Source organism: Saimiri boliviensis, chromosome 1 (genome assembly GCF_048565385.1).
Source record: "Saimiri boliviensis isolate mSaiBol1 chromosome 1, mSaiBol1.pri, whole genome shotgun sequence".
Lineage (NCBI taxonomy): Eukaryota > Metazoa > Chordata > Mammalia > Primates > Cebidae > Saimiri > Saimiri boliviensis.
This window is the reverse complement of record NC_133449.1, coordinates 33,424,719-33,452,635: the sequence shown is the minus strand read 5'-3', so window position 1 is coordinate 33,452,635 and position 27,917 is coordinate 33,424,719. Positions and strand designations below refer to the sequence as shown.

Here is a 27,917-nt window from a genome sequence, read left to right as displayed (position 1 = left end):
TCCATCAAGATAAGTTAAACTGCCATTTGGAGAGTAATTTTCATTATATACAAAGATATAATCTGTATTATTTTTTCTTTACTGACACTCCCCAAAGCGGCTTTGTGGCTGTGTTTGTGGATAAGTGTTACTGTCTGAATTAGATAGAAATGTATCAGTCATTTCCAAAGCGTTTTGTTGAATTATTCTTTGTCATCTTTTTTCTTTCAACGTCTGTTTTCTCTATATTATTCATATGCTATGACATTGTAGAGAAAGTACATCAGCAATCTTTTCCTCTTATGTAAATTACTAAGTAATGAAAATACAAACACAGTGCTCTCTGGAGACAAATCTAGATCATATCAAGCTTTCTCCCCGATTTTACCTAAAGTGCAATATGAATTCATAACAAATGCATTCTACCAGGAGTTAAGCAACAACGATGTGAACTCAGTTTGTCTGAGGCCTCAGTTTCCCATTGCAGAATATGAGTTTAAGAGATCATTCTTTTTTCTGTCTCATCAGGGATCTGTGTAATTTAAATAGACTCATATACATGAAGTACTTTGGGTCCCACACATTGGGAGGATAATGTAGAAAGTTGTAGTAAAATTATTTATGATCATCATTTTATTGTCTTTCATCCAAGAATGTCTTTATAAACCTTAATTAGTTTCCCTAAACCCCTGTGGATAAGTTGCTCGTTGTTCATTTCACAAGTTAAATTCAGACACTGGGAAATTGAGTGGTTTTCCCCACTTGTATAACCCCCATAATTAGAGCAAAGCATTCCTGGTACCCATTGCTGCAAGGGAGGAAACAACATCAGAGCATCCGTGGGCCTTGTGAGCAGTCTCACTGTGTAGGAGCTATGTGCCTCTGCTACACGGAGCCAGAAAAGTTCTTTTTAAATTTTATTTTTGAGACTGGGAATTTTTCAACTGGAAAAAGGAGAGAGAAAAAGGATACTGAACAGTAGGATCAAAATCATAATCTCAGTTTTTAATGGGAAAGTAAACTCAAGATTTACCTTTTCTTGCCCCTGCTTGAAACTGCCCAGGGGGAAGGGGCTTCCTTTCGACTAGCTGGCACATGTGCTTTGTTTTAACAGCTTGACTCAAACATTCTCCCCTTTCCACACTCCCTCTAACAAAGCACTATAAAAGAAGCTGCTATTGGAATGAAGCATATCTGATTCCTAGCTGAATGGTTAAATATTGACTAACTGGAGCTGTAAGAAGAAAAAAGGTGCTGCTTCTCTCCTGCATTTTGGGATTCTCATTTACAGTAGGAGGAATTCTAGTGAGTTGCTACTTAGGAGTGAAATGGGATGCTCTTTTTGGTTTATTTGCTGTTCTCTGTGCTGCCTATTGCTTGCATGAGTTGTAGGCCTTTGCACAGTTGGGTAGTGTAAAAAGAGTGAAATCAACACAAGTAGTAAAACAACAGTAGCCCTCAAACCATTTCCCTCTTGCTTTATGTTTTTTCTGTATGTGTTTATTTTCTTGTTTTATTTTCTGTTCTTTGGCAACATAAGAAAGAGAAAGACTGATAGGAAGTATTAAACTTTGTAAAGCTTCCAAAGAAGCTACCATTTCTTTTATATATAACTCGCTATTTTTTCTGTAACCCAGGCACTGAGAAGTAGAATATTTGGAAATCAGACAGAGAACAGGGAAAGCTAGAGGGATCTCCCTATCATCATCCTTTTTTGGGCTATGTATTAGGTCATTCTCACACAGCTATAAAGAAATACCTAAGATTATGTAATTTATAAGAGAAGAGGTTTAATTGGTTCACAGTTCTTCAGGCTGTATGGGAAGAACAGCAGCATTTCTGGGGAGGCCCCAGGGAGGTTTTACTCACGATAGAAGGCAAAGCTGGAGCAGGCGGGCATAGCCACATGGCTGGAGCAGGAGGAAAAGACCAAGAAGAGGAAGGAAGTGCTACACAGTTTTTGTTGTTGTTGTTGTTGTTGTTGTTGTTGTTGTTGTTGCTTTGTTGTTGTTGTTGTTTTTGAGACAGAGTCTTGTTCTATCGCCCAGAACAGAGTGCAGTGGTGTGATCTCGGCTCACTGCAAACTCCACCTCCCCGGTTCAAGCAATTTCTTGCCTCAGCCTCCTGAGTAGCTGGGATTACAAGCGCCCATCATCATGCCAGGCTAATTTTTGTATTTTTTAGTAGAGAAGGGGTTTCACCACATTGGCCAGGTTGGTCTTGAACTCCTGATCTCAGGTGATCCCCCCGCCTCAGATTCCCAAAGTGCTGGGATTAAAGTTGTGAGCCACTGCACCCAGCCGCTACACAGTTTTAAACAACCAAATCTCATGAGAACTCACTCACTATTGTGAGAACAGTACCAAGAGGGAAATCCACCCCAATTCATCCAATCAGCTTCCACCAGATACCAACTCCAACATAGGGGATTACATTTCAATATGAGATTTAGGTTGGAACAACATCCAAACTATATCACTCCACCCCTGGCTAATCCCAAATCTCATGTCCTTCTCACATTGCAAAATACATTCATGCCTTCCCAATAAGCCTTAACGCATTCCTGCTTTTACTCAAAAGTCCAAAGACTCATTTGAGACAAGGCAAGTTCCTTCAGCCTAAGAGCCTGTAAAATCAAAAACATGTCAGTTATGCCCAAGATCCAATGAGGGTACAGGCATTGGGTAATTATTTCTGTTCCAAATCAGCCAAAAGAAAGGGGCTACAGACCCCTCACAAATCCAAACCCCAGCAAGGCAGTCACTAAATCTTAAAGCTCAGAAATAATCTCCTGACTCCATATTCCACATCCAGGGCATACCGATATAAGTGGTGGGCTCCCAAGGCCTTGAGCAACTCTACCTCATCTAGTGGTTGTTGTAGATACTACCGAACCTGGTTGCTAAAGACAAAGGACATAATCTCTTGGGAGCTCTATGGCCCTGCCCACTGCCTGAAAAACTGGATACTTAACCAGGAGAACCTAGAGCAAGTTTGCATCCTCCCCATAGTACCACAGCTGATACGCTCTTGAAAGTATAATCTCCTGGCTGGAAGCCAACCAACACAAAACCAGTGCACTAAACAAAAGTATAACCAAGGACCTTCACAGAGTCCACTTCGCTCCCCTGCTACCTCCACAGGAGTAGGTGCTGTTATCCATGGCCAAAAGAGCAGAGGACAAATCACATCACAGTAATCTTTGTTGACACTCCCCCAGCCCCGTGCCTGGTAGTTCTGCTGGATGTAGACCCAGAAGAGCAAAATTGATCACTGCAGTTTGGCTCTCAGGAAGCCCCATTCCTAGGAAAAGGGGAAGAACATTACATCAAGAAACCCCATAGGGAAAAAGAATCTGAACAGCAGCCCTTGAGTCCCAGATCTTCCCCCTGATATAGTCTATCCAAATGAGAAGGAACCAGAAAAACAATTCTGGTAATACGACAAAACAAAGTTCTTCAACACCCCCATGAGATCATACCAGCTCACTGGCAATGGATCCAAACCAAGACAAAATCTCTGAATTGCCAGAAAAATAATTCAGAAGGTTGATTACGCTATTCAAGAAGGCACCAGAGAAAGGTGAACTCCAACTTAAAGAAATCAAAAACATGATACAGGATATGAAAGGAAAAATCTTCAGTGAAATAGATAGCATAAACAAAAAACAATCACAATTTCTGGAAATCAAGGACACACTTAGAGAAATGCAAAATGCTCAGGAAAGTCTCAGCAATAGAATCCAATAAGCAGAAGAAATGACTTCAGAGCTCAAAGACAAGGTTTTTGAATTAACCCAATCTATCAAAGACAAAGAAAAAGGATTAAAAAAATGAACAAAAGCTCCAAAAAGTTTGGGAATATGTTAAGCATCCAAACCAAATAAAGAAGAGAGAAGATCCAAATAAGCTCAATTAGAAATGAAATAGGAGATATTACTACTGATACCACAGAAATACAAAAGATTATTCAAGGCTACTATGAACACCTTTCCATGAATAAACTAGAAAACCTAGAGGAGATGGATAAATTAGAAACACAACCCTCCCAAATTAAACTAGGAAGATAGAGAAATTCTGAACAGCCCAATAATAAGCAGCAAGATTGAAATGGTAATTTTTAAATTGCCAACAACAACAACAACAAAAAATCCAGGGCCAGATAGATTCACAGCTGAATTCTATCAGACTTTCGAAGAAGGATTAGTACCAACCCTACCAACACTATGCCACAAGATAGAGAAAAAGGGAATCCTTCCTAAATCATTCTATGAAGCCAGTATCATCATAATACCAAAACCAGGATGGATATAACAAAAAAAGAAAACTACAGACCAAAATCCCTGATGAACATAGATGTAGAACTCCTTGACAAAATACTAGCTAACTGAATCCACCAGGATATCAAAAAGATAATCCACCATGATCTAGTGGGTTTCATGCCACGTATGCTGGGATGGTTTAATATACACAAGTGATAAATGTGATACACCACATAAACACATATAAATGTGATATACCACATAAACAGAATTAAAACAAAAATCACATGACCATCTCAATAGCTGCAGAAAAGCATTTGAAAAAGTGCAGCATCCCTTTATGATTAAAATCCTCCCCAAAATCAGCATAGAAGGGACAACCTTAAGGTAATAAAAGACATCTAGGACAAATTTACAGTCAACATTATACTGAATGAGGGAAAATTGAAAGCACTCCCTGTAAGAACTGGAAGAACACAAAGATGCCCACTTTCATCACTTCTAATCAACCTAGTACTGGAAGTTCTAGCCAGAACAATCGGACAAGAGAAAGAAATCATAGGCATCCAAATTGGTGAAGAGGAAGTCAAACTGTCACTGTTTGCTGATGATATGATCATATACCTAGAAAACCCTAAAGACTCATCCAAAACACACCTAGAACTGGTAAATGTCCTTAGCTCACTTTTTGATGGGATTGTAAATGAATTCAGTAAAGTTTCAGGATACAAAATTAATGTACACAAATCAATAGCTCTGCTGTACACCAACAGCAACCAACCTGAGAGTTAAATCAAGAACTCAACCACTTTTACAATAGCTGCAAAATAAATAAATAAATACTTAGGAATATAGCTAACCAAGGAGGTGAAAGATCTCTATACTGCTGAAAGAAATCATAGACAACACAAACAAATGGAAACACATCCCATGCTTATGGATGGATAGAATCAATATGGTGAAAATGATCATGCTTCTAAAAGCAATCTACAAATTCAATGCAATTTCCATCAAAATACCACCATCATTCTTCATAGAACTAGAAAAAAAATTCTAAAATTCATATGGAACCAAAAAAGAGCCCACATAGCCAAAGCAAGACTAAGCAAAAAACAAACAAAACAAAAAAACCTGGAGGCATCACATTACCTGATTTTGAAGTATACTAAAAGTTCATAGTTACCAAAACAGCATGGTAATAGTATAAAAATAGGCACATAGATCAATGGAACAGAATAAAGAACCCAGAAATAAAGCCAAATACTTACAGCCAACTGATCTTCAACAAAGCAAACAAAAACATACACTGGGGAAAGGATACCCTATTTAACAAACGGTGCTGAAATAAATGACAAGCCACATTTAGAAGAATGAAACTGAATCCTCATCTTTCTCCTTATACAAAAATCAACTTAAGATGGATCAAAGTCTTAAATCATAAAAATTCTAGAAGATATTGGAAAACCCTTTCTAGACATTGACTTAGGCAAGACTTCACGACCTAGAACCCAAAAGCAAATACAACAGAAACAAAGATAAACAGATGGGACTTAACTAAACTAAAAAGCCTCTGCACTGCAAAAGAAACAGCAGAGTTAATAGACAAGCCACAGAGTGGGAGAAAAATCTTCACAATGTTTACATTTAAAAAAGGACTAATACCCAGAATCTACAAAGAATTCAAACAAATCAGCAAGAAAAAAACAAACAATCACATCAAAAAGTGGGCAAAGGACATACCAGGCGTCCCCAAACTACGGCCTGAGGCCGCATGTGGCCCCCTGAGGCCATTTATCCGGCCCCCCACTGCACTTCAGGAAGGGTCACCTCTTTCATTGGTGGTCAGTGAGAGGAGCACAGTATGTGGCGGCCCTCCAACGGTCTGAGGGACAGTGAACTGGCCCCCTGTGTAAAAAGTTTGGGGACGCCTGACATAGACAGTTATCAAAAGAAGATATACAAATGACCAACAAGCATATGGAAAAATGCTCAACATCACTAATTATCAGGGAAATGCAAATCAAAACCACAGTGCAATACCACCTCACTCCTACAAGAATGGTCATATTCAAATAATCAAAAACTAATAGATCTCTACACTGCTGAAAGAAATCATAGACAACACAAACAAATGGAAACACATCCCCTGCTTATGAATGGGTAAATCAATACTGTGAAAATGACCATACTGCCAAAAGCAGTCATGTGACCAGGGTATCCTTTAGTCAATAAAGAGTAAATATAAAAACGCTTTCTTGAACAGCATGCTAGCAGCAGTGAACAGAGGCATGAATGTGGAAAGTTTCCAAAAGGAATTTAGCATGAAGGATGCCACATATGCTATTGCCAACTGTTGGAACAGAGATTAAAGACACAGTTGTGCATGCCTAGCACAACCTCTGGCCTACAACTATGTTCAGTGATGATGATGAAAGAGGTGGTGATTCTGAAGGATCCTATATGTCAAGTGAGATAAAATGTCTATCTTTCTTACATATACCGAAAATAGAGGTGGTACCAAAACATATACCAAACACACTCACACACACCCTCAGAGTGTGTCAGTGAGCTGGAGGACACGGAGATCAAACAAGTTTTTAACATCAATAATGAGGCCCCACTTGTTCGTTCACTGGTTCACTGGTGGTAAAATAACTAAAATAGTTTGGGGTTCTTTTCTTGTAATTTTTTTTTTTTTTTTTGGAAGAAGAGTTTCATTCTTACCCAGGCTGGAGGGCAGTGGGACAATCTTGGCTCACTGCAAACTCCACCTCCTGGGTTCAAGTAATTCTGCCTCAGCCTCCCGAGTAGCTGGAATTACAGGCACTCACCACCATGCCCAGCTAATTTTTGTATTTTTAGTAGAGTCAGTGTTTCGCCATGTTGGCCAGGTTGGTCTTGAACCCCTGACCTCAGGTGATCTGCTCACCTCCCAAAGTGCTGGGATTACAGGCGTGAACCACCACACCCAGCCTGAAATAGTTTTGAATCAAGTGATCATAATAACAGTGATAATGAAGATTACATTAACACTGCAGAAAAAGTGTCTATAGATAACATGGTGAAAATGTGTGATGTGCTTATTGAAGAACTAGAGCAGTGTTCATTCATAACAGAACAAGAAAAAACGTCAGTTCTTAAAATCAAAGGAGACTTTCGAGACAAAAATGTTGTTAATGAGGCAGATGACTTTGGAGGAATACTTTTTTTTTTTTTTCAGATGGAGTTTCGCTCTTGTTATCCAGGCTGGAGTGCAATGGCGCGATCTCGGCTCACCGCAACCTCTGCCTCCTGGGTTCAAGCAATTCTCCTGCCTCAGCCTCCTGAGTAGCTGGGATTACAGGCACGTGCCAGCATGCCCAGCTAATTTTTTGTATTTTTAGTAGAGACGGGGTTTCACCATGTTGACCAGGATGGTCTCGATCTCTTGACCTCGTGATCCACCCGCCTCAGCCTCCCAAAGTGCTGGGATTACAGGCTTGAGCCACCGCGCCCGGCTTGGAGGAACATTTTTAAAAGGACATCCAGCAGAATGCCTTCTCATCCCTAGAGGAATCACTTTCTGGTTTTTCAATGCTTGTGATGTTTCCTCTTACAAAGAAAAAAAAAACAGTATATAGTAACCATTTAATCAAAACATAGCATCATAGGTGGAGACTGAAAACCTGTCACTTGTTTTGCTGATTTTTAATAGCAGATTACAGGTATTCTAGTGATGCTATTGTGCTGCTCACTTATCCTGGACACATTATTTTTTTCACTGTAACAATGGTATATCATACTTTTTTTTTTTCTGAGACAGAGTCTCACTCTGTTGCCAGGCGCCAGGCTGGAGTGCAGTGGCACAATCTCAGCTCACTGCAACCTCCACCTCCCAGGTTCAAGCAATTCTCCTGCCTCAGCCTCCGAAGTAGCTGGGACTACAGGCACACGCCACCATATCCAGCTAATTTTTGTATTTTTAGTAGAGACAGGGTTTCACCATGTTGGCCAGAATGTTCTCGATCTCATGACCTCATGATCCGCCCACCTCGGCCTCCCAAAGTGCTGGGATTACAGGCGTAAGCAACCGAGCCCGGCCAGTATATCATACTTTTTATGGTTAAGTACTTATATATGAATAAGTGTAAGAAAACAATTGCTTATTGGTAGCATATAAATTCAGAGTCAGGAATTACGGTGAGGCCAAACAACCAAATATTGTCCACATGGGTTGCATACTGATGGATCAATGTACACAAACTTTGTTTCATGCACAAATTATTTAAACTATTGTATAAAATTATCTTCAAGATACGTATATACGATACATATAAACCACAAAAAAAGACTGTTTAAGACTTGGGTCCCATCCCTAAGATATCACATTATATTAATACATATGCAAATATCTGAAACCATCCAAAATCTAAAACACTCTACTCCTAAGCATCTCAGATAAGGGAGATTCAACCTGTATAACAAGTGTGCAGTGGGTTCTTAACTAACTTTCAGGTCTCCCCCACTATGACCCAGCATTTGACTCTAAGCAGCATGAAGGTAAGTTTCAGTCGAAGCTGTAACTTCTTCTACAATTCTCATGCTTCTCTTGTCCCAGAAATGGAATGACCAGATTTAGCAGGTAACAACACAGGAAATGCAGTTAAATTTGAATTTCAGATGAACAATTAATGATTTTTTAGTATAAATATGTCTCAAATGTTATATTTAGTATATTCATTTATATTATATTTAGTATAATTATGTCTCAAATGTTATATATAGTATATTTCAGTTTATTTAGTATGCTTATACTAAATAAAAATTATGCAACATTATTGGTACATACTTATACTAAGGAAATTATTTATTGTTTATTTAAATGTAGCTGGGTGTCCTATATTTTATCTGGCAACCCTACCCCCATGAGGTCTGCACTAGGCTGGAAGGCCAACTTCTGGCCTCATATCCCTTATTATGAAGACTTAGTAAGCACCCATGTTCAAAGCACAGCCACAGGGTACTGCATATTTACAGACGGATTTCTACGGAAGCCTTGACTCCTCTCCAATATGCTCTGCAAAATAATGGCCTCAATCCTGAAGTCCTACAGCTCTTCCCTTAACTCACCAAGTAACCTGTATCTGAATTTGTTTTCTCTGCATGTACTGTTCCCCAAGGAATCAGCTTATTTCTGCTCTATGGTAATAAGTGAGCCAGATTAAACCCTTTTACTTAGAAAAATTCCTGTTGGGAGTGAAACAACTCCATTTGTACATAACCTTTCTGAGTAATATCCACCCTTCATCTCCAGCAATAACTGAGGCCAGAACTTAATATTCAGTATCTGTGGTAAATACATTTAAAAAAAAAAACCTACAAACACATGCAAAAATAATGTAAGTACAAAATATACATTAAGTAGCCATTTTTAAGTTTAACTTCAGCCATGAGATATTGTTAAAATGTCAATTGCCAAAATCAAACCTATCTAGTCTTAAAGAATACAGTAAATATTAAACACACAATTGTATAAACATAACAAATCTATCTGGAATTTAATATTGAAAAACAGCTCATTACTATTCAGTTTAGTATTTTCCCATTCTTTAAGAAACTTTTTTCTATCAAGAGGTTTCTCACCTTTTTAGGAAATGTTTCAACACTGTGAACCTCAGAGACAGGTAAGAATCTGAATTTTATTCAAAGCAAGCAACTGTTCCATGTCAATCATGGACTACTCGAGTCATAAATCATCCAATTGTTTTTAATTTCAAAAGTATCACTAACAGGACTAGCTACATAATTAGCAGGACCCAGCCCATAATGAAAATGCAGGGTCCCGTGTTCAAAAATCATTCTGAATTTCAAGATGGTGGGAGCAGAGCACTAAGTCAAGCACTGGGAGCTCAGTGCAACTTTATGGGTAATATGCCCAGGAAGCAGCTGTGACCACAGAAATCAGAAAAGCTAAACTGAGTCAACATTTTGGGAGTGCAGCTATTGGCATTCCTCTTTCTCCAAGCCAAGTGTTGAAATCATCTGATAAATTGTACTTATTTTTTCTTGATCTCATTTGATGATTTCAACTAATCCTCAAGACCCCACAAAAAGATTGGGTGACATGGGTTTTCTCTGGGGAAGGAACTGGGTGGCTGTGGGACAGAGATGAGAGGAAGATGTTTACTATATGTCCTTTTGGGCCTTGTGTATTTTGAACCACGTGATATGAATATATCATCTAGTCAAAAATGAATATATAAATGTAAAGAGAGGTTTGGAGTCTCAGATCAGACCCAGATGAACAAACTATAGATATTTGGAATGTACATTAGAGGTCACCATATCTGTGTTTTACTTCTCTGTTTTCACGGAATGTGCCTCAGTGGGGAGACAGTCACAAAATATTCTAGGATGCCTTTAATCATCAACAATCATAAAATATTCTTGGATGCCTTTAATAAAATTTACAAGGGTAGGCTGAATAAGGTAAAACTATTTCAGTGCTTCACAAATTGCTTTAACCCATAATGCAGGGCAGTTCAAGGCCTAATTCAAGCTCAACATTCATAACTTTTGGGGCCATCTGGGCCACTCTGTGTTTCTAGAGCTTTCCCTTAGGCATAAACTCTTAGGATTTATTTTTCATGATTCCATTTTGATTTGTCTTTTTATTTTCTTCTTTTATTCTATGATTCTTTTAAATCATAAGAACTACTTAAAGGAATGAGGTGGAATATTCTGTGTTTATTCTAGAAAGTAACCATGAGTATAAGAGAATATACTTGAAAGGGTTTGTACTGTTTTCTTTTTTTTTTTTTTTTTTTTTGAGACGGAGTTTTGCTCTTGTTACCCAGGCTGGAGTGCAATGGCGCGATCTCTGCTCACCGCAACCTCCGCCTCCTGGGTTCAGGCAATTCTCCTGCCTCAGCCTCCTGAGTAGCTGGGATTACAGGCACGTGCCACCATGCCCAGCTAATTTTAGTATTTTTAGTAGAGACGGGGTTTCACCATGTTGACCAGGATGGTCTCGATCTCTTGACCTCGTGATCCACCTGCCTCAGCCTCCCAAAGTGCTGGGATTTGTACTGTTTTCTACAGTATTATCTGGTCTTTTTGGGTCGTAAAGAGTAGCCCACTAAACAAAGAAGCAGGATACTGAATTAAGAATGTGTCTATATTAGTTGAAAAAATGATTGCGGTGTAATCTTAGGAACAAGCTTCAAACCAAGCTACATATTAATCATAAGACAAAAGTTAGTTATCATGCATAAACTTCTAACCTTCTACTAACTGTGAGGGGCAGAGCCTGGGCTGGAACCCTGTACGTCCTGAAGTTAAGGAAAAGCTTTCCCAGGATGGAGGCAGATGAGAGACGTGATGTGGGAACCAGAACCAGAGACAGGCAGGAAAGATAGACTTGAAAAGGGGCCATAATCCAGATAAGGATTAGCATGTTGGAATATTATCCAGATTAGGAATTAGCTGTAATCCAAATTAATACCGACATTTTAGAATGCTATTAGCACCATCTATAAATCATACCTGCACTTACTTTCTATTTATAACATTGTCAATAATTCAAAAAAACTCAGGAAGAACTGAAATGACCAAACATAAGGGATAAATAGTAAACTATCAGCCGGGCACGGTGGCTCAAGCCTGTAATCCCAGCACTTTGGGAGGCCGAGGCGGGTGGATCACGAGGTTGAGAGATCGAGACCATCCTGGTCAACATGGTGAAACCCCGTCTCTACTAAAAATACAAAAAATTAGCTGGGCATGGTGGCACGTGCCTGTAATCCCAGCTACTCAGGAGGCTGAGGCAGGAGAATTGCCTGAACCCAGGAGACGGAGGTTGCCGTGAGCCGAGATCGCGCCATTGCACTCCAGCCTGGATAACAAGAGCGAAACTCCGTCTCAAAAAAAAAAAAAAAAAAAAAAATAGTAAACTATCTATTCAAAGAACAGAATGTTATGCAGCCACTAAAAATAACTGTTTCAAAAAGCATTGTGAGCCATGCACAGTAGCTCCTTCCTGTAATTTCAGCACTTTAGGGGGCTGAGGCAGGAAGATCAGCCAGGCATTCAAGATCAGCCTGAGCAATGTAACAAAATGTAACAAGAGCTTGTCTCTAAAAAAAAAAAAAAAAAAAAAATTTTAATTAGCTTGGCATGGTGGCATGCACCTGTAGTTTCAGCTACTTGAGAGACTGAGGCAGAAAGACTGCTTGAGCCCAGGAGTTCAAGGCTGCAATGTGCTATGATTGTGCCGCTGCACTCCAGCCTGAGTAACAGGGCAGGACCCAAGACCCTGCCTCTAAATAAATAAATATATATAATGATATGGTTAAAATTTCAAATAGAATGTAGAGTGAGCAGAGAGAATATAATTTTGTTAAACTGACTCAGAGAAGAAGTGTTAAGGAAGGCAATAGTTATGTATGTTTACACACACAGACTGTAATTTTATTTTCTCTTTTGTAATTTCTTCTAGTTGAAAATACTTTTGCAATAAAATATATTATGTTTTAAAGCTAGAAAAATTATTTTCTAAGGTTTTCCACAACAAAAACCTTGACTACAATAAGTCTGCCAGTGTGCAGGTATCCTTTCTGAATCATAGGTCCACTCTGGTCCCTCAAGGTAGAGATAAGAACTAAACTCCTAAAGCTTGACAGTATAATGCATACAGAAGATGTGTCTCATTTATGAAAATGCAACATCCAAATCAATTAAGGCAACATATACAAAATCACTTCTTAAAATCAGCAGTGCATGTGAATGTCAGAAACATTAAAAAAAAAAAAAAAAAACAAGCAAACTGACCAAATTGAACATGTTATAATTATCAGTAATGTATTCACCTAGATATGTCTTTTAAAAAGAACACTGGTGAATGAGGACATCTTTTGTAAACCAGGGCCCTCAGATGTTCTCTTTAGTCACTAGATTCTTTTTTTTTTCTTTCTTTTTTTTTTTTTTTGAGACAGCGTCTTGCTCTGTCACCTAGGCTAGAGTACAGTGGTGCGATCTCGGCTCACTGCAACCTCCGCCTCCCAGGTTCAAGCGATTCTCCTGCCTCAGCCTCCCAAGTAGCTGGGACTACAGGCCTGCGCCACTACACCTGGCTAATTTTTGTATTTTTAGTAGAGATGGGGTTTCATCATGTTGGCCAGGATGATCTTGATCTCTTCACCTTGTGATCCGCCTGCCTCGACCTCCCAAAGTGCTGGGATTACAGGTGTGAGCCACCACACCTGGCCATAGATTCCACTCTTTAGTTACTATATTCCACATAGAAAAGACTGTAAGAGCTTTTTGCAGCAACTTTGCATTATGTGGGTAACAATAGCAGCACCCTGTCACTTCCTGCAGCACCCAGCATAGTGAACATATTAAAAAGCCTGACCTCGATTTGCTGACCGTCAATGAGCAAGAGCCTCAGTGATACAAAAACAACAAATACAAGTTTACAAAGTTTACAAGTTTCTTCATCCTTTTGCTCTATGAAAATAACATCTTCTACTTGGGACTTCAAACCCAGTGACTCAACTGAAATTCTCACTGCATGTAAACTGGTCACACCCTCAAACAAATTATTTATACTGAGCATGGCTACCTGCCCAATAATGTGAAGAACACAGATGCTCATTTAATGTAAACATATGGTGAAGAGAAGTATAATGAGCAAACGTCTTCCCTGTGCTGGGTAGAACCTGGGCTCTGGAGTCTGGGTGCTGCTGGTATCTCCTAGCACCCCAGTGAAGCAACTGCTTCCACACATAGCTTGGACTGTAAGGGAGTTTCCATGGCTCATGGGGCCTGTGGGAGTGTAGCAGTGAGGACGACTAGGACACTCTCATCACCATCTTGGTTTTCTTGGATTTCAGCCAGCTTCTTTACTGCTTCCACAGCCTCTCAGAATCAACATGCAGTTCTCTCTGAGGTCTTTCCCTACCTCTTTAAAATACACACTTTCACTCTCAAAACAAAACAGAATGAAACAATTGTGTTTATATGCTTGAATACAAATTATTTCTGCCTCAGGAAAGAAACTTTTCAGTATATTTAATACCTAAGTATTGCTTTGAATGAGGAAGTACATAAATGAATGAATTTATGAATGAATGAACAAATGCATGAATATGAAGAACTTTGAACCTAGGATCTATAAGAGAGCCAAGACACTTATTCATCCAAGGGTAGATGGCCTGAGGGAGTAGAGCTGCACAAAGCAGACGAAAAGAAAAGCTGCAGGTGAGTGTATGGCTTTTCAGCCCTCCACTTCCCCACAGCCTGTGGTCCCTAGAGACCAAGCTTTGGGTGTGGACCCCAAAGAATGACAAGCAACAGAATGAATGTATGACTGCAGATTTTCCTGGAGCCAGCCTTGGCCATAGATCAATAATAGTAACAGCCAGGCATGGTGGCTCGAGCCTGTAATCCCATTGTTACCAGAAAAGGGTCTCCATCTGGACCCTGAGAGGGTTCTTGGATCTCGATCAAGAAAGAATTCAAGGACAGTCCATAAAGTCAAAGCGAGTTGATTAGGAAAGTAAAGGAATAAAAGAATGGCTACTCCACAGACAGAGCAGCCCAGAAGGCTGCTGGTTGCCCATTTTTATGTTTATTTCTTGATTATATGCTAAACAATGGGTGGATTATTCATGTCTCCCCTTTTTAGACCATATAGGGTAACTTACTGAGGTTTCCGTGGCGTTTGTAAACTGTCACGCGGCTGGTGAGAGTGTAGCAGTGAGGAGGACCAGGACACTCTCATCATCTCGGTTTTGGTGGGTTTTAGCTGGCTTCTTTACTGCAACCTGTTTTATCAGTAAGGTCTTTATGACCTGTATCTTGTGCTGACCTCCTATCTCATCCTGTGACTTAGAAATGCCTAACCTCTGGGAATGCAGCCCAGTAGGTGTGGCTTTATTTTACTCAGCTCCTATTCAAGATGAAGTTGCTCTGGTTCCAACGCCTCTGACTCCAGCACTTTGGGAGGCTGAGGCAGGTGGATCACTCGACCCCAGGAGTTCAGGACCAGCCTGGGCAACATGGCAAAATCCCACTTCTACTAAAAAACACAAAAATTAGCCAGGCAGGTGGTGCCTGGTGCCTGTAGTTCCAGCTACCTAGGAGGCTGAAGTGGGCGGACCACCTGAGCCTGGGAGGTCAAGGCCGCAGTAAGCCCTGATCGTGTCACTGCACTCCAGCCTGAACAACAGAGTAAGACCCTGTCTCAAACAAACTAAAAATTAAAAATGATGGTTAGGCTGACTTTACATGGTGAGGAAAGCCGAGCCTGACTGGACCGCCCACCCGCGGCGCTACCCCCGGCCTCCCGTCAGAGAAGGCTTACCGTCACACACGCACCCACCCTGCCGGCCGCCGTGCACTTCCGCTGGTTCCCTCCGCCGCGGGCCCGTATAGGTAGTGGAACCGGAAGAAGGAAAGGGGCGGGACTTCCCTGAGGTCAAAGCCACGCCTTTTCCGGGCTTAGGTTTCTGTCTCGCGGCGGGCGGCAGGTCCCAGGAGGGAGGAGCCCAGTCCCAGTGGACACTGACATCCTCTCTTGCTCTTTGGCGCTCTACCCAGCTTTTTCCAGGCATGTGACTTAATCCGTTCCCACAACCAGCGCTTTCTCCGTCAGTTCCTCAGCCAGGACCGCTGCCATGCAAGTGATTGTTACCCACCCAACCGTCACGACCGTCACGACCACTGTGGGGTCCCCAACTGTCGTAGGGTCCCCTCGGGCCCTGACCCAGCCCCTGGGCCTCCTCCGCCTGCTGGAGCTGGTGTCCACCTGTGTAGCCTTCTCGCTGGTGGCCAGTGCAGCCGCCTGGGCCGGGCCCATGGGTAACTTGTCCATGTTCATCTGGTGCTTCTGCTTCGCCATGACCCTGGTCATCCTCCTTGTGGAGCTGGGCGGATTCTACACCCGCTTCCCCTTGTTTTGGCACAACTTCCCCATCACCTTCGCCTGCTACGCAGCCCTCTCCTGCCTCTTGGCCTCCATCATCTACCCCACCACCTACGTGCAGTTCCTGTCCCATGGCCGTACCCGCGACCACGCCATCACCGCCACCGTCTTCTCCTGCATCGCCTGTGTGGCTTACACCACCGAAGTAGCCCGGACTCGGGCCAGTCCTGGTGAGATGGCTGGCTACATGGCCACCGACCTGGGGCTGCTGAAGGTGCTGGAGACCTTCGTAGCCTGCATCATCTTCGTGTTCATCAGCAGCCCCTATCTGTACCACAACCGGCCGGCCCTGGAGTGGTGCGTGGCAGTGTACGCCATCTGCTTCGTCCTGGCGGCCCTCACTATCCTGCTGAGCCTGGGGCACTGCACCAACGTGCTGCCCACCCCCTTCCCCAGGTTCCTGCTGGGACTGGCCTTGCTGTCCGTCACCCTCTATGCCACTGCCCTTGTCCTCTGGCCTCTCTACCAGTTCAGCGAGAAGTATGGTGCCCAGGTCTGGCGCGCAGCAGATGTGAGTTGCAGTGACAGAAACCCCTACTATGTGTGTAGCTGGGACCGCCGACTGGCTGTGACCATCCTGACGGCTGTCAACCTGCTGGCCTATGTGGGCGACCTGGTGTACTCTGCCCACCTGGTTTTTGTCAACGTCTAAGACTTCCTAAAGGCTCCGTTTCCTTCTGTAAGCTCTTCATCCTTCTCCCCCAAGTTTTCTTTATTGAGTATTCATTTCCCCTGTTTTTCTCTTCCTGTCTCCCCTCCTCCCCCTTCTACTTTTTTCTAAATTCATCGCAGGTTTTCCCAGTTCCCTGATGCATCTTCTTCCCTTTCCCTCTGGCTGTTTCCTTCCTGTTTTGTTCTGTTGCCCACAATCTGTTTTCACCCCTGAGCTGTTTCTCTTTTTCAACTCTCTCTTTTCTTTCCTTTCCTTCCTCTCATATCTTTTCTAGGTTTTCTGTTGCTTTTCTCATCTGCCTGTTTCCCGACCAGGTTCTCCTATTTCCTCTGGAGCCCTGACACTTTTCTTCTCCTGCCCCCACCCACCTACAGAGGCGATGAGCTCCACACCTCCACACCCCTTGCAGCTGTCGGTGCCATGTCCTCCCAAGCGGCCTTCTGCTCACCTCCACCTTAACTGTGCCTTTCTCAATGTGTACCTATGTGTGTTTGGGGGAGTGGGATTTGGATCTTTCTCCCAGTGGAGGAAGCTGTGCTGTGCACCTCCCCTTTAAATTAAAAAATATTTATGTATCTCTAGAGGTCAATGAGAAGGAGGCTTTAAGCATAGACCCTGAGTCCCAAGGCCCTACCTGGCACTCTGATATGCCAGAGATTGGCTCCAGAATTTTTGCCAGGCTTACAGAAAACCCACTGCCTAGAGGCCATCTAAAAGGAAGCAAGGGACGAATGCCTTTCATCCCAACTGTTCTTTACGGTATCAAAAAAAAAAAAAAAAAAGTCAAATGTAGAACCACAGGATCTTGAAGACAATTGTTTGAAGTATTTGTGAGGGACGGTGATGTGCCCTTCCAGCCTCAGTGTTAAAAATAACGTGTCCCTCAGAATTTATGGAAAGAGATAATAAGTAACAAATAAATAAACATGTCTTGCTTTGGCAAAGAGGAGAAAATGGCCACTGCCGGCCTTCGAGGCAGTATCAGCTTAGACTTCTTTTCTTTCTTTTCTTCTTCCTGGTCATGAGGGCAGAAATTTTACTGGATGGCCATTAAAAAGGGATGTTTTGGCCTGGCTGGGTGGCTCACGCCTATAATCCCAGCACTTTGGGAAGCCAAGGTGGGCAGATCACTTGAGGTCAGAAATTCGAGACCAGCCTGGGCAACATGGCAAAAACTCTTCTCTACTAAAAACACAAAAATTAGCCTGGCATGGTGGCAGGGACCTGTATTTCCAGCGACTCGGGAGGCTTAGGCAAAAGACTTGCTTGAACCCAGGAGGTGGAGGTTGCAATGAGCCAAGATCAAACCACTGCATTCCAGCCTGGGTAACAGAGCCAGACTCCATTTCAAAAAAAAAGGAAGTTTCTTTTTTCTCTTTTGTGAGCAGGTGGGAAGGTGGGGATTGCTGCTCCCCTAACCAGAGGAATGGCTTTGCTTGAGTGTGTGGTGCCCATGCCCAGGTGTTGCCATGTGCTAGTTGCTTCTTGCTGCTGCTTCCTGCTTCTCTGGGACTCATGTGCATAATGTGATATATATAAATGTGTGTGTGTGTGTGTGTGTATTAATTCCCTGGAACTTTTGTTTCCTATCAACTCCTGTCAATCATAAAAAAGAAGGCTTGTCCCTTCCCCCACTCCCACATCCATGTTTCTTTTTAATATCAATATAAAAGTAAATAATAATATAACAATAATAGAGCCATAGTTTTTTTGTTGTTGTTGTTTTGAGACAGAGTCTCGCTCTGACTTCAGGCTGCAATGCAGTGGCACAATCTTGGTTCACTGCAACCTCCAACACCCTGGTTCAAGGGATTCTCCTGCCTCAGCCTCTCGAGTAGCTGGTACTGCAGGCGTGCACCACCATGTCCAGCTAATTTTTTTGTAATTTTAGTAGAGATAGGGTTTCACCATGTTGGCCAGGATGGTCTCAATCTTCTGACCTTGTGATCCACCCACCTCAGCCTCCCAAAGTGCTGAGATTACAGGCGTGAGCCACCATGCCCCCACACCCCTGCACCCGCACTAGTCATAGTTTTAGTAATAATAGGTAACATTTTTGAGTGATTACCATGTTCCAGGCAGTAAACTATGCTCATTTCCTCAGTCATCTCAACCAAGCTTCACTATAATCCAATTAAAAGGTACTATTATTAGCTCCATATTATAGATCAAAATTCTGGCTTAGAGAAGATAATTAACTAGCTTAAACCACACAGCTAGTCTTATGCTATACATTTGGTAATTAAATTACAGGGTGCCAATTCTATTTTACATTTTATAAGGAATTAGATTGTACCAATGTGGTCAATGTTTCTCAAGCCAGCTGCATATTAGCACCACCTAGCATCCTTCACACTTGGAGTTCTAAAGGATTTCTATTCAGTACTGCTCAGATGATTCTGAGTCCTAATCTTAGCACCGAGGCAGAATTGAATACTCTTGAGGGAGTTAGCCAGGCCCTTGGGTCACAAACACACTGGTTGAATAACGGACAGGCATTCGAGACCACCCCTCATTTGCATATAGACTCACAGCACAGCTCACACCAAAAGTGCCCTTCTCTCCAGCTGTTGTTAGAAACCTCAAATACAAAATTGTGATGTTTATTTCTTCAAATTACCTAATGAATGTTTACATTGAAAAATAAGGTAAATGCCACCAAAAATTAGAGTAAAAAGACTATAGTATGATAGAAACTTCCTTCCAGGGAAAACACACTGAAATAATTCATAGACTGTGAAAGCTAGTGAAACATGTATAGATCATCCAGTCTATTGGTTCTCAATCCTGGCTGCACAGTAAAATCACTTGGAGAAGCTGCTAAATAATACAACTGCCAGATCCTACCCCACAATGTCGGGTTTAATTGATCTAAGGATAGAACCTGAAAATTGGTACTTTTAAAAGCTCCCAAGGGGATTTTTCCCCCATGATGGGGGAGTACTGATTTAGACCAGCTCCTCATTATTTGTAAAATGGCTTGCCCGAGGCCACCTAGAATGTCATGGGCAGGGCCACATATATCTAGTCTTTGAATCTATATTGAATCAGAACTATTGTTTCTTTCCAAAAATATTTAAGAAATCTTCTTAGAAAAAGTGCTAGCTGTAAAATAAAATCAAAATCAAACATGATTACAAGTAATACACTAATACCTAACATACCACAATTGTTACTTTTCAATGAGTCAGGGTATTAATTGTTATTACTCATTAAAGGTGTCCTATTTTCCTTGCTTCAGTTATAGAGAGTGTGAAATCTTTCAGAAAAACCACATGGAAAGGTGATTGTCCAGATGCTGGCTAATGGGTGCAATGCCTTTGACCACATAGGGTTACATGCTCAGTGTGATGCATTGAAAACCATTGCAGTTAATGAGCTGATCCTAATTGTGCTCATTTTCCAGCAACCTCAATAGGCTTGTACCCTGGGAGACATAATGTGTTTCTGGTCACTCATTCTAACCTCAGAAATCAAGGAAAATAACAGACTTCCACGGAAGCCAGACTGACCAGGTGATCCTGTGACCAGGCAAGCGTGGGCTCTTAACAGTAAATCCCAGAGAGGAACAGAGAGGTGCAGATACTTGATCATTCTTTGCCTGTAAACACAATGCTTACATACTCCTGAATCTGACTGTGAGTATATGTTTCAGATGACCAAAATAAATATTTCTGTCTGCAAGCTGGAGAAAATAAAATATCAACAGTTAAATCCTACATGAGCTGAGTATCTTTAGTCAGCTACATAGAAATAGGTCAGTTTTGTGTGAAAAATGTTTCAGACAAATTAAGAATATTAAAAACAGTGAAGTTAAAGATAATGTTTAATTTTACTTTCCAGACCACAAATTTTTAAGGCCTCTAGCCCAACCATTTATGCAAAGTGCTAATTAAAAATGTTATCTGTATACTAAAGGAGTTCCTTGTGTAGTGTTAGAATCCAATGCATTCAGCAAATGTGGATTGAATGTTTATGACATGACTTATTGAAAATATTACATAGCAGCTGGGAAATTAATTTGTACTCCCCCCCCCCCACCCCGTTGCTGTAGCTCCATCTGAAAGGAAGGAATCAAGCCTATGTGTTCCTGAGGTCAGGTTCTTTTCATTCCCAAAAACACAGATTTGTTTGTGGTGGGTCTGAGGCTAGGTTCTCTGGGTTTTCTAGTGCTTCCTGAAGCCCTATTTTTGAAAGAAGAAGCAGGATGAATTTTTCTGTACTGGGGAGATTGGAAGGGGAGAAATAGGCGTTGCTCCAACTAGATAATGCAGAATTTTGAATAAGGACAAGGTTTGCAGATTCTGCAGCAGCTCAGGGGCAGGGTCTTGAAGGTACAGGCCAGGGCATCAGGAGTCTAGTTGGGGACCTACCCAAGATGCTGTCATGTAGAGTTTCTGCAGAACCTGAGCAAGGACCTGGATCTGGAGCTGTGGAATAGCAATGCTGGGCCCACAAATGGGACCACAAATGGACCCAGCGTCAGAGCCACTGTATCATGTGACCATAGGAATAACAGCCATAAATGCAACCCTGGATGAGACCAGGGATTTGCCCCACTCAAGAAATGGGAGGCTGCAGGACCCTTTATAAAGATGATACAAACCTATAGCATGACTGTATAAAACAAGGTCAGACATTTTTTAAAAATGATTAATACTGGATTTTTCACTGGTTTGTACATGTGGGAGCTAATACCAGTTCTAATAAAATCCTTCTAAAGAATGATAAAATTATTTCCTGAATGTCAGGAAAAAAATTGGTATCTATTACATATGTGTAAGAAGCTTTATTAACAAATAATTTGTGTCACTAAATCATTTGAATGTAATGCAATTAGATTTTTTTCAGCCATAATCTAATTCAGATGTTTTGTGACAATGCGAGGAAAAAAAATGGATGTCTGGGTGGATATCATTAAAGACTCTTCTACACATAAATCCTTACCTCTCATCAGATTAGAAAAGGATTTCCTGAGATCTTGCTAAAGAAATCTAAAAGGTAGTTAATTTAAATGTGAACACTCTCTCATCATATTATATAAATAAATAAATCTCATTTATTTACTTTTCAACAAATGTATGTATTACATTCCCACTGCCTGCCAAGCATATCTGTATTCAACTCTCCTTTGATGCCTGGCTGTGCAGGTTTTGGAGATACAATAGAGGGAAAGAAAAATATGGTTGCTGTCCTCATGGAATTTTTAGTTAAGTGAAAAAACAAGAAAATGTATCAAAAAACTAGAATAAAATTTGGTAGGTGCCGTAATGGGAGAAGTATATGTTCCGTATTACGAAATAGCAGAACATAATCTATATGAAGGTAGTATCTCAAGGAAGTGATAAACTGAGAGTAAAAGGATAGGAGGAGTCAGCCAGGCCTCTCACTATCTCTTCCACCACCAAATTGAGAACATGTTGTGAATTTCAGTATCATAAGATCTTTCGAATCCAGGTAAGCATCCAATCGACAATGTATTTGAATTTAGAGAATTGTCCAATAGGATAAAAGAGGGCATGCTACCTCATCCAGCGCCCAAGCTCCCTTATTAGCCAAGCTGCCCTCTGTGTCACTTCCCTCAAGAAAGACCCACTTGAGCTATGAATCCCATCCTCTCTGGCCTTTGCAAGGCTTCACTTCTCGAATTCTCCTATCTCTTCCACCTCAACAATGCCTCCTCTCTACTGGGTCAAATCCTTTGGCGGCACACATGTCATAATAACATACCAATGGTTGGTTGGTTGGTTGGTTGGTTTTTTAAAGAAGAGAAAAGAAATAAAAAAAATTATATATATATATATATATATATATATATATATATATATGTATATATATGTACACCACCACCTCCCTTCTCTGCCCCCTTTCATAGCAAAATTCCTTGGAAAAGTGCTATATATTTACTATTCACACTTACTCATTCCCCCTCCAACCACTTTCATCAATCTTTCTATTCCTCTACTTCACAGAAATGCCTCTTACCAAAATCAACAATTATTTCCTTTTTTCCAAAGCCAGTTGACAATTCTCAGTTCTCATCTTCCTCATCCTCTTAGCTGCATTTGATGTGCTCATCTGCACTCTCCTTGAAACACTTTCTGCATCAGGTTCCTACACCCAAACCCTCCAGTGGTTTGGCACTGCTGGCTCATGCTGGCTCTGCCTTCTCTACAAATCTATGAATGCTGACATATCCCCAGGGCTCAGTCCTCAGATTTCACCTCCTTTCAACCTAACTTTACTCCCTCAGAGATCTCATACACTTTCCTGGGTGCAAATCACATTCACACACTGATGACTCTCAAGTTTCTATCTCAGGCTTAGTCCTCTCCCACAAACTCCAGATTCCTCAAACCTCCTGCCTCCTTCACAGCCCTTCTGTAAAGTGAGTGGCCAAAACAGAACTGTTGATTTCCACTACCATGTAAATCTATCCACCTTTCAACTACCCATCTACATACTCCTAATCTCCTTTGCCTGGCCACACCTTTTATCTTTCCATAGCACTTATCACATTCTAACATACTGTATGATTTTATTTATTTAACTCATTAATTGTTGTATACCTTGTAAAATGTTAAGTTCCACAAGGGCAGAGATCTTTGTTTCATTCACTGTTATATTCTAAGAGCCTAAAGAATTGTCTTATATGTAGGAGACTCTCAAGTAAATATTAAGTATATGAATTAATGAGAGATAAGTGGCTTGCCTAAGGCAGTATACATTGCATTACATAAGAATATATCCAGGGATTTCTATATTTTAAGGATATAAATCAACACAAATTTAAGATCTGACTGAGGCCCTAGAGAAAGGCAGAGATAAAGGAAAGGAGTATGAGTCCTTAAAAGATATCCTCCTGCTGACCAAGAACAACCACATTGCTGTTATATGAATAAAAAATAAAATTCCATTTGGTTAAGCCTCTGAAATTTTGGAATTTATTTGTTACAGAAACTAGCTAATACACATTTGAACATGAAATTTTTAGCATGAAATGAATTCACGTGCTTTGGGGGAATTCACATTATTCATTCAACAAACATGCTGAGCTCTTGCTGTGGGCCAAGAACTCTGATGGGCATAGGGGGTTCAAAGATGAGTAATAGAAAATCATTTCCTCCAGGAAACCCAAAATTTACAATATCATGTTGTAAGTTTTATTTCAGAGGAAAGGAGAAGAGGCTGTTTCAGCCCAGGGGAAAAAGCCTAATTCTGCCAGGTAGAGAAGAGACAAATCAGAATACAGGATGTGACATTTGGACTCAGTTTTGAATTATGAGTATGATGAAGAATGAAAAAAGAAAATATGTCACTTTTGTAAAATGTTACTTGACAAATCTGATTCCAAATTATTTGGCCTTTTCACTTTGTACAACTGCTCTTAGAGTTTCATTAAATACAATTCATATTCACTTCAGAGATGAAATTGAAATTCAGTATAGATATATCACTCAAATAATTTGGGATATAATATTTTTCTGCTTGCTAGTATAGTGGTAACATGAGGCAATAGAAATGATCAAAGTGCAAAATACTGTCACTCCTTATTGATATTTTCCAAATAGTTAATTTACCCCAAAAGATAAATAAAAGCCCTTTTTAACCATCAAAGAAAGCACCACTGAGCATTTCACAGTCTTTTACACTGGCTAGGTGATAAGCTGCACTGTTTTAGGGGTCGACAGTATTCTGGTTCATCTTTCTATGAACCAGAAAGATCTTTTGTTTGTCTTCCAAATGTTCTATGACATTTGTTTTACTGATATTTACAAAGGTCTTCCTAACAAATCATGTATGCTTTCAAGAACCAGTTAATTTCAATATTTATTAAGTAATTGCTTTTATTTAAAGACTGATTAAGATTCAATGAGGACAGCTCTAGCAGCGGGATTTGACAGCATGATACCTCACAGAAAAAGTTCTCTGCTCCCAGACATGGGTCCCTTGGCTTCCTGCCTTGGAAGCACAGCAGCAGGCATCGTAGGAAGGTGAAGAGCTTCCCCAAGGATGATCCTTCCAAGCTGGTCCACCTCACAGCCTTCCTGGCATCACCCACATCGTGCAGGAAGTCAACAGGCCAGGATCCAAGGTGAATGAGAAGGAGGTGGAGGCTGTGACCACTGTGGAGACACCACCCATGGTAGTTGTGGTCATTGTGGGCTGCATGAAAACCCCTTGAGGCCTCTGGACCTTCAAGACCATCTTCACTAAGCACATCAGTGATAAGTGCAAGAGGCATTTCTATAAGAACTGGCATAAATCTAAGAAGAAGGCCTTTGCCAAGTACTGCAAGAAATGGCAGGATGAGGATGGCAAGAAGCAGCTGGAAAAGGCCTGCCAAGTCATCCGCGCCATTGCCCATACCCAGATGCTCCTGCTTCCTCTGCACCAGAAGAAGACTCATCTGATGGGAAGATGCAGGTGAACAGAGGCACCATGGCTGAGAAGCTGCACTGGGCCCACAAGAGGCTGGAGCAGCAGGTACCTGTGAACCAAGAGTTTGGGCAGGATGAGATGATCGTCATCATCAGGGTGACCAAGGGCAAAGGCTACAAAGGGGTCACCAGTCACTGACACAGAAAGAAGCTGCCCCACAAGACCCACCAAGATCTGTGCAAGGTGGCCTGTATTGGGGCATGGCATCCCACCCATGTGGCCTTCTCTGTGGCATGTACTGGGCAGAAAGGCTACCATTACTGCACTGAAATCAACAAGAAGATCTATAAGATTGGCCAGGCCTCCTTATCAAGGACGGCAACTTCATCAAGAACAATGCTTCCACCGACTATGACCTGTCTGACAAGAGCATCAACCCTCTGGGTGGCTTTGTCCACTATGGTGAAGTGACCAATGACTTTGTTATGCTGAAAGGCTGTGCCGTGGGAACCAAGAAGTGAGTGCTGACCCTTCACAAGTCCTTGCTTGTGCAGACTAAGCAGTGGGCTCTGGAGATTGACTTTAAGTTCATCAACACTACCTCCAAGTTTGGCCATGGCCATTTCCAGACTGCAGAGGTGAAGAAAGCATTCATGGGACCCGTCAAGAAAGACCAAATTGCAAAGGAAGAAGGAGCTTAATGCCAGAAACAGATTTTGCAGCTGGTGGAGTCTCAATAAAAGTTATTTTCCATTGAAAAAATAAGATTCAATGAGAACAAATACTATATAATTCACTAAGGAAGAAGTTTCTGCAAACACATATGGGATAATATCTGGAAGTGGTCCAGCAGACATCCCAGTAACAAAAACAATGCTATCTCATTATATCTGGCACTGATTAGATCCTTTGCTAATATGTCTTACCTAGTTCTTTTTACAAAAAAGAGAAATATATGGAACTTCAATTGAGAGCCGAAGAAAACGTAAGTATAATGATAATAATGACATATATTCCTTTTGAGAGATCTTTTTCTCTCCCAAATATTTTTATATTTGCTATTTCATTTGGTTTTCAGACAATTTGGGGAAAAAAAATTAGAAGATGGAAGTAAAAATCTTCCCTAAGCCTTTTTTTTTTTTTTTTTTTTTTTTTTTTTTTTTTTTTTTTTTTTTTTTTTTGTGACAAAGTCTCGCTCTGTTGACCAGGTTAGAGTGCAGTGGCACAATCTTGGCTCACTGCAACCTCCACTTCCCGGGTTCAAGCGATTCCCCTGCCTCAGTCTCCTGAGTAGCTGGGATTACAGATTTGTACAACCATGCCCAGCTATTTTCTTGTATTTTTAGTGGAGACAGGGTTTCACCATGTTAGCCAGGCTGGTCTCGATCTCCTGACTTCATGATCCACCTGCCTCAGCCTCCCAAAATGCTGGGATTACAGGCATGAGCTACCACACCCGGTCACCTATTTTTTTTAAAGTCCAACTCTCAGGCACATTCCAATTTCTAAAATCAGAATCAAGAATTATCTCTTCCTTCCACTGGTATAAACTGTGGGGATCCACTCAGGGTGGTGGGAAATATATTAGAGAAAGTTATAGAATATAATCACAAATCTTGGAAGGCCAAGAAGTTTGCATAGTTTCAGAAGAAGTTTCAGCTGAAGGCAGCCTAAACCCCATTTACATTTAGTTAATAAGAAAAGCATCACGCCTGTAAATCCAAGCACTTTGGAGGCCAAGGCGGGCGGATCACCTGAGGTCAAGAGTTCAAGACCAGCCTGACCAACATGGTGAAACCCTGTCTTAAAAAAAAAAAAGCAAATAGCTAGGGTACATGAGGGAATATATCTGAATAATTTGTTTACTCATGCGGTCTTAAAACTAACTCTTGAGCCAGGTAACCCTCTTGGGGGAAGGTCGACCAGGGAGATTACCCTCTAATTGTGTTTTGGGCTCAAAACCTGGCCTTTAATCTTGCTCAGCAAGTGTGCTGACTTACAGCCTATGTTACTAAATCTATACCGAATAAATGCAGAGAGGGCAAACTAGTCAGGGTCATGTAGCTGCGATCTCTCTCTGTGAGTAGCTCACAACCCCCTAGCCCACTCATTCACTGTATTCTGTGTGTGAGTGCATTTATTCATCTGTCATGCAGCTGGGGTCTGTGGGACAAACCCCAGTAATAAACACTAGAATGGACACTTTGAGGATGGGAGGATCTGCAAATATAGTGACGAAGCATATTCTCTCCCTCACTATGCTTATAGTTCAGTGGGGAGAGTCAGAAAAAAAAACACAATGCAAAATAGCACATTTTGGCTTACACTATTCTTTTATATCCTAAAAGAGCAGACAGTTGTTCTCATTTCAGTGAATCAAGATCTACCCCTTTGAACAAGCCAGAAATCCAGGAATCTTTCCTCATTATTCCCTCTCCTTTACCAGCCACATCCAGTCCAAGAAGCCCTGTCAACTTTACCTTCTAAATATTTTCCAAACATTCTTTCCATCACCATTGCCATAGCCTGAGTTCAAGCCACCATTATCTCCCATAGGCATGAATTGCACTGCCTCCTAAATAGCCTCCCTGCTTCCATTCTGAGTCCACCCAATGTTCTCTGCACACTTCAAGTAAACTGATGTGGTAAAAACATA

At 41.3% G+C, this 27,917-nt stretch overlaps 1 protein-coding gene and 1 pseudogene across 1 annotated transcript; both read left to right on the top strand.

Moving 5' to 3' along the window:
• Positions 1-15,898: 15,898 nt before the first annotated feature.
• LOC101029345 (myeloid-associated differentiation marker-like) lies at positions 15,899-16,858 on the top strand. Its single transcript, XM_003926818.4, has one exon. It carries the CDS (start codon positions 15,899-15,901, stop codon positions 16,856-16,858), a length of 960 nt encoding a protein of 319 aa, XP_003926867.1.
• Positions 16,859-17,258: 400 nt separating this feature from the next.
• On the top strand, positions 17,259-25,962 carry LOC101042977 (large ribosomal subunit protein uL3 pseudogene; annotated as a pseudogene).
• Positions 25,963-27,917: the final 1,955 nt, after the last annotated feature.